Source organism: Peromyscus californicus, unplaced genomic scaffold (genome assembly GCF_007827085.1).
Source record: "Peromyscus californicus insignis strain IS unplaced genomic scaffold, ASM782708v3 Scaffold_8__1_contigs__length_139910024, whole genome shotgun sequence".
In the NCBI taxonomy this organism is placed as follows: Eukaryota; Metazoa; Chordata; class Mammalia; order Rodentia; family Cricetidae; genus Peromyscus; species Peromyscus californicus.
Genome location: NW_026294606.1, coordinates 22,514,847 through 22,522,137, shown reverse-complemented (window position 1 = coordinate 22,522,137; position 7,291 = coordinate 22,514,847). Strand labels below are relative to the sequence as shown.

At 51.8% G+C, this 7,291-nt stretch overlaps 1 protein-coding gene across 3 annotated transcripts in view; it reads left to right on the top strand.

The window, feature by feature from the left end:
• Positions 1-348: 348 nt before the first annotated feature.
• Hivep1 (HIVEP zinc finger 1) overlaps positions 349-7,291 on the top strand; it is a 148,535-nt gene continuing 141,592 nt past the window's right edge. Inside the window, exons 1-2 of one of the 3 annotated variants that reach the window (XM_052727249.1) lie at positions 349-462; positions 6,470-6,612. In XM_052727249.1, the coding sequence (XP_052583209.1) occupies positions 6,573-6,612 (40 nt within the window). In that variant the 5' untranslated portion in view covers positions 349-462; positions 6,470-6,572. Of the gene's footprint in view, positions 463-3,030; positions 3,147-3,394; positions 3,548-6,469; positions 6,613-7,291 lie in introns of those variants that run through there. The other 2 variants (XM_052727247.1, XM_052727248.1) reach the window with 2 other exon arrangements.

Sequence of the window (7,291 nt, the reverse complement as noted above, 5' to 3'; positions counted from 1 at the left end):
AAAAAGAATGTCATCTGGAGACCTCCTTCTCCGATTCCAGCAGAGAAAGCAGTGCGGCTCCAAGACCAAGATCACTACTAGCTGGGAGAGCTCAGGTGAAGGAGGGAGTCCACAAAGGTCCTTTTCCAGCTTGGGTTAGAGCTGGGGATTCCGTCCTCTGGCCACCTGCTGCGCTGGCTGCTAGCAGCACCCACAGAGGAGAGTATCCCACTGTCACCAGGCGCTAAGCTCAAGGTAGAACCCACGTAGGCGGTTCACCAGATAACATCAAAGCTACGAGCAGGGGCCAGAAAGGGGTGGGGTGGGGGGGAGCAGCGCAGCGAGGGAACCAAGCGCCTCCCCCAGCGTTTCCTCTCACGCCCACTTCCAACCTAGGAGGCTTTTGGTTTCTGCTTTTGTTGTTTTTAAAATGAAAAGTTGAACCCAGGAAGCTTGGGAGCAGACTTTTTGCCTTGCAGTTCGGTAAGTTTTCTTCACTCGGCTCTTTTGTCTGCTTGGCTTGGGAAGAGCCTGGTCGTAGGGGGACAGTGGCTGCGGAGCTAAGCGGGGAAGGGTTTGTGGTCCGGTCGCCCCGAGTGGGAGGTGGGGGGGGGCGGGGAGGGGACTCGCTGGTGGACGGGAAAGCCCAGCGTGCAGGGTGGAGGGGAGGGACTGGCGGCGTGACCCAGGGCCAGCGGGAGGAACCTCCGGGATCTCCGCGTGGCGGTGGCGCTGCTGGCCGCACGGGGCGGAGGGCTGGAGCCGCGGGGCCGCGCCAAGGGGGAGCCCGAGCCAGGCAGAGCCCGGCGGCCGCGTGGGAACCCGGGTTGGGGAAGGAGCCGGCGCGGCCCCGGGTTGGACCTGTGCTCTCCCCAAACTGCTCAGCTGGAGAAATGCGGTCAGTCCCCACAGGACCCCACTTCTCCCAAGGGGCGCAGCATAGATGTTTACATGGCCCGCTGGATAGGCAGAGAGGGGCCCCTTGGAACCCCTCTGCTTCTCCTAATCTAGAACCCGGATCCCAGTTGTTCCAGGATTTTTGACAGTTCAAGCTGAAGTTTACCACTCACAGGCTAGTCCAGTTCAGTCATCCAATTCCGTTTATTTGCTATATTCTGAGGACTTATTATTTACTGTGTCACAAAACAAGCCGAAACAAGCTATTTATATATAACATAGCTGCATTTTCCCTGCATTCTGGCACAAAATAAATCATATTTAGAAAATTCAGAAAACTTAACCAGGAAAGTGTTCTGTATTATGTGTCTCAGAGATACGGTTTAATACCTGTTTGCTGCTCAAGAAAATGACAATTCAAAATCAAATAGGCAGTTGGTTCAAAGGTTCATAGCATTGCTATATCCTAAAGACACACTGGGTTAGTGGAGATATTTCTGTTGTGTTCAGCAACTATTGAATCAAAGAATGCGTCCTGGCACTTAGCTTTTTTTCTTCCGTTCCAAGTAACACAAACTCGACATACGAAGAATGTGTCTTTATCCTAACACATTAGCTGTGTATGTTCACGTGTGTCTGCATGTTTAGCTTTGGAGTCAAATAGCCCGACTGGGGGAGGGGCGCTACATTATATGTTTTGTCAGTGCGACCCACTGGGTGTTTCATTTAATAAAGTAGATGCTATCCCACTGAAAAATTAAAATGGCACTATTTCATTGCAGGGCTAACATAGCTTGTTGCCCACCATCTGAACTTTCTAGTTGCATGATCTTTGCCCCTATGACCAAATTTACTTTTTAGTAGGCATATTTTTCCCCTTTGCAAAACATTATTTTTGGCTCTAAGCTTGCCATTACTGAGTATTCCATTTTTAATCATTTCCATTCTGGGGCTTTGAGCTTTTCTTAGCTCGAATGAGCTAGAGGTAGGACTTCCTCAGGGGATTTTAGGGGTCAACCGTTAGCAGGAACGGCCCGGACATCTTTATGAAAGCCTTAGGGGACAAAACAAGTTTGCACAGATGGTCAGCTGTTGGTAGGCGTATGGTCGTTTAGCAAAGAATATTTTTGTTTTGCGTCTTTTTTTTTTTACACGTTTTTCTTTCCAACTTTGAGGTGGCCCGTTAAATCAGTCACTTCTGCCGGCTTTTATGTGGATGTGTGGAACTTTTAAAATTCAAACTGCTAGCATTCTTTATGTCTAACCTTGAAAACCTGCTTCCTTCCCCAGATTCAGCTCTCCTGATAGTTCTAGAAGTTTCCAGGCCCCTTTCTCTAACGCTTTCTAGCAGCCAGGGTCAAACTCTGGTTTGTAATAAATTAGTCTGCCTTCCCATTTCACTCCCGTAGAGTTGCAGAAGCCCGCCGGGTGGCTCCGCCCCGCACCCCCTCCTCGGCTCCCAAAGTTCCCTGGCGGGTTAGTCCCCAGCTGTCAGGCGGGCAAGGAGGGGTTAACTGCGCTCGCTGCTTGGGCTCTGGGAAGCACCGGCTCTCTCCGGAATAACCTTGGCTTTCCTCGGTCTTTTAATAGAACATCCGCCACCAAAAAAGTGGTTTCAGTTCAGAGCTTAATAGCGCGTCCCCTCCGACCCTCTAAACCAACACCCCGCCCCCTTTCTTTCTCTTTTTTTAAAAGTTATTTTTCAAAGTTAATGAGTTTCAAGTTTCACAATGATTTCCCCTTCCCTCTCGGTGGAGCCGAGGAAACCCCCTTGGGGTCCCCCCCCCTCCCTCCCGGGTCCTCCTCCTCCCCACTAGGGCCAGGGCGAGGGGCGGGGCTGGGAGACACCATGACGTCACCGGCCCGGCCCACATCCTGCTCTAGAAAGTCAAAAGACGGTAAAGAGAATCGGGCGCCGCCCGGCCCCGCCCCTCCTCCCGGGCCAACCGCCCCCGACTGCGGCCCGGCCGGGCTTCCCCGGGCCGCGGAGCCCCGCCTCCTCCCCCGCCCCGCCCCGCCCCGCCCCTCGGGCCGCGCCTCCTCCCGCGTCCTGGGTCCCCGCGGCGGGGCCTGCGGCGGCGGGCGGGCGGGCGGGCGGGGCGGCAGGGGGCCCCCGGGCCGGCTTCACGCGAGCCCGCCCTCCCGCCGCAAGCCCCCGCCCCGCCGCCCCCGGGGATCCCCTGCCGCCCCGCCCACGCGCGGGGGAAGCCGCCGACCTTCGCCCTGGTCGCCCTCGCGCTGCCAGCCGTCCTCACGGACACCCGGGAGAGGTAAAGGCCCCTCTCCCGCGGGGTCTCACCCGGTCCCTCCCGCGCCCCGCTCGCGCCTCGGTGCCCGTCGGCAGCTGGACCGGGCGCGGCGGGGCCGGGGCCGCGGGAGGAGGTTTTTGCTTGTGTCCCGGTTGTCAAGTGCAGCGCGGCTCCCGACGGGTGCGGGCGGGGTGCGGGCCGAGCGCGGCGGTAGGGGCGCTGCACCCGGGAGAGCGCCGCGCGGGGGGCGGGGGCCGGGACCACCTCCCCCTGGCGGGCGGGCGCGCGGGTGTGCGTGTGAGTGTGTGCGCGTGTGCCGGCGCCGACCTTGCGGAGGGGATGCTGCGTGCGGGAGCCGCTTGCCACTTCGGCGGGTCCTGGCCGCACGGGCGGCGGGAGCTGCGGTCCTGCGAGTCCAGCAGGTACGGAGGGCCGGCCTCCCGGTCGCCACCGCCGCTTCTCGCAGGAGGGCTCGGCGGGGCTGCGGGAGACCAGGCCGCGGCTTCCGCACCTCCCGGCTTTGTGGCTCGCTTTCCCTTTCGTTCCTTGCCCGGAGTGCCTGTTTACTCCGGGCCACCTGGGTAGTTTCTCGCCGAGTAGGGCGCGCGCCCGCCGCCGGTGGATCGGGGGAGGTGGGCAGGGGCGCGGGGCGGCTCGGGCTCCCCGCGGGGTCGGGCTCCAGCAGGAGTTGCGGCTAGAGAGGGGAGGGGGCGGTGGCGAGGCTGGCGCGAGGAGGAGTCTCAAGGCTGCCGCGCTTGCCTGCTCTGTCCTCCTCCTCTGGCTCTCCGCATCCACTCCAGGCTCCTTCCGGAGCTGGCACTTCCATTCCCCCCTCCTCCTGGCATGCGAAGCGCTTTGTTCAGTGCAGCGTTGCAGAGGGGTTTTCCCAGGCTCCGCCCTCCACATTCATTCATGTTTTTTCTCCTTGCGACTGTCTTTACGCTTTTTGATCGTGTCCTGTTTTTGCACCTTGTAGTATGTATTTCTTTCCTGAGAAAGAATGGTTGATCACTCCTCCTAGTCGCTACGGTGCTGTCGTCTTTGAAAAGAACCCACTTCTCCACCTTGGATTTAAACGTGGGCTGGACAGCTAGGGACAGGGGGTGGAGGCTGCAAAACCGGGTCGCCCAAAGCTGTTACAGGTTGGGAATTTGCATATTCTACATTTATGCTTGGGAGCTGATGGGGGTCACGTGATCGGCTTACAATCAGAGTTTACGCTTTAAAAACTTCGTAATATTGTGACCGCTTAGAAGCTTTAGTTTTAATAAGGAACGGAGCATTGATACGCTTTATCTTTAAATTCTCTGTGCAGTCGGAACCTTCTTGAATTCGATAGCTGATGCCTCTGTGGTAAAGGGAGGTGAAGAGCACTATCTTTTGTAGGTCATTAGCTGGTGCTGCAAGAGACATCATCCATCGTTGACCATCGTGTTTCATATTCTTCCTCCTGCATTAGGTTGTGAACAGTTTGCGCTATGCTTGTGCCGACTAACAACCGTGTTAAAAATACAGCCGCAAGCAAGTTAATTGTAGCCGCCTTTTCCTTATGCGTTTTAGCTAAAGTGAAAGCATACATTTCTAAAACCTTATTCTGGGATCTTAGACACATTCTTTCCCTTAGAGGCGATCTTCCCGGGAATTAATATTTAAGCATTTTCGTGTGGCAGGCAAAGCTTCTACATTGTTTAGCTTGGTCCGTATAACAACCCTTCTGAGGTGGATAATGTTTCCTGGTTTTACAGCTTGGGAAATCTGATCTTTTCAGAAAGGTTAAGTACCTTGAACAAGGCCACACAGTATGGGGTAAAGCCTGGCCTTGAACCCAGTCTGGTTTGATTCCAAAGTATGTCCTCACAATTTGCTGTGTCATTCATCATTGGGAGGGGGTGTCTAGGGTAGGTAAGTGTTATCTTCTCTGAGGAAATGCCCATGGAGTCATGTGGGGCCACATTCCATAGTTACTGATCTGAGGCAGGTTTCATAACCTCTCCCCAAACTTGTTTTTTTTTTTTCTCCCCTCTCCTCTGTAAAATGAATGAATTAGAGCTGTTCTCTCAGTTGTTAGGATTAAGTTAGGTGATAAGTAGAAACTACAGTAAAACAGGCACCCACTAAGTGTTCTCTTGTGCTGTGTGCAGTAATAGATATGAGAGGTTTTAAACAAAGCATTCTTATTCTATTCTTTATGTTTGCTTAGTGATTAAACCTTGTTTCACCTTTCGTGCCAACATAATGGGCTTTGCTTATCAGCGTTGTTGGAGGAAGTTACGGCTAAAATTTTAACTGATTATTGAGAAAGAATCTAATGGAAGAGAGGAGACTAGGGTTGCTGATTTGGGCATTTGGGTGGTTAGGTTTCAGGCATATAACCTTTTTGTGCCTGACATTGCAACATAATGTCATGGCTCAAAAACCTTGCAACAGAGTTACCCGCCCCCCCCCCCCCAAAAAAAAGGTAAAAGAAAACTTGTAATGTTTTAAATAAGTTTACCTTTTTGTGTTGGGTGGCATTCATAGAGATACCTAGTTAAACTTGGCTACTGCCCATGGACTGTGGGGTGGACCTGCCTGTTGGATAATTACATATTGGCATAATGCATTTCAGATTGCTTTTGACAAGGCACAGTCAGGACAGACTAGGTTATGCTGCAGTAACAAGTGATTTCCAGGCCTCAGAGACAAAACAACAAAAGGCTGCTTTTTGTTTAGGCAGCATAATCATATTGTGTTACTAGCATTGCAACCCTTTAGTAACATACACAGACTAGAACAGTGCCGGGCCTGTGCCAGAGGGGACAGAATGATCTGGAAGATCTTTCTTTGATAACTAAGTGAGCCAGCATGGTTGTGAGGCTTGTCTGTGTCTACTCAAAGGTCAACATGCAGCTGCTGATCACAGGCATGTGCAATCCTGCTTTGAGCCTGGAATGGAGGTGTGCCCTCACTGGGGAACAGCCACCATAGCAACTGTGCATGTTAACTGGGCCAACTGAAATGACATGACCAGGACATTGGGCTTCCCTTAGGAATGGGCACATGGACTGTATACAGCGTGTGTCTTTACCTCACACTAACTTTAACTGTAATTCCAGTAATGCTACTCTAAAGCGAATATTTTCACTCTAGTCTAATCTATGGCTAATGACTTTTTTCTCTTGTTTTCTCAACAAGAGGGCCTAGGCAGTGACGAGATGACCTGTCCTAGGCTTAGTTCAAAGCGAATGATGTTTGCAAAGGTTACTTTGTCTTGTGGTTAGGTCAGCACTGTTCTATGCTCTAACATTTGAAGTATCCTTTTCTTTTGAAGGAATGAGATTTACTGCTTTTATCTTCCTTTCCAGCATGTGGATTAACTGATGTCGGACAAATACATGGAGCCAGCCTTTTGTAACCTGCTCTTCCAGCAATTTCTAAGAAGAAAAAGGAGCTCTTAAATCTAAGAAAATGCCTCGAACGAAGCAGATTCATCCCAGAAATCTCCGAGGTAAGGCTCTGTTCAGTGAAGAAAGGCTTCCAGGGACCTCGTCATCAAGTGTGTCGCTGGGTGTGGGTCCCTTAGACACAGCCTGCTTCATGGCCAGCTCCATTTTGTGTCTCTCCTTGTCTTATGTAGTAGCTGTCCCTTATGTGTTGAATGAATTAATTCCACAGAGTTAGTTTTCCTGTTCAAGGCTGAGATTTGTCATTTCTTAGCAGGAACTATGGAATCTGAACTGGATGGTTGATATTTTCTGATTATTGAATCACTGTGATTTTCTCTTCATTTAAAAAAAGAAAATCCCTCCTCTATCCTTTTTGTGTCTATGGGAGATTGAACCCTGCACTTCAAGCATGCTAGGCAGGTGCTATCCAGTGAGCTTTCCCACTGCGTTCCCATACCTGTCGGAGATTGACTTCTGTAAGTTGTGTGAAGATGAAGAAGTGAAAAAGGTTGGAATTGACATTTACACAGTACGTTATTTGCAGAAGTCAGAGCAAACTGACTCATTTTCAACAAAGAAGTATCTCATCAGTATTTGTGTATAAGGCTGGAGGTCTAGCCTGGGGTAGGATGTGGGCTTAACATGCTTGAGGCTCTAGGTTCTATTCCCAGCACCAAAAGAAAATTTGCGCACTAAAGTGATATGCTTGTTTATTTCTACACAAAAGAATTAGGTCTCAGA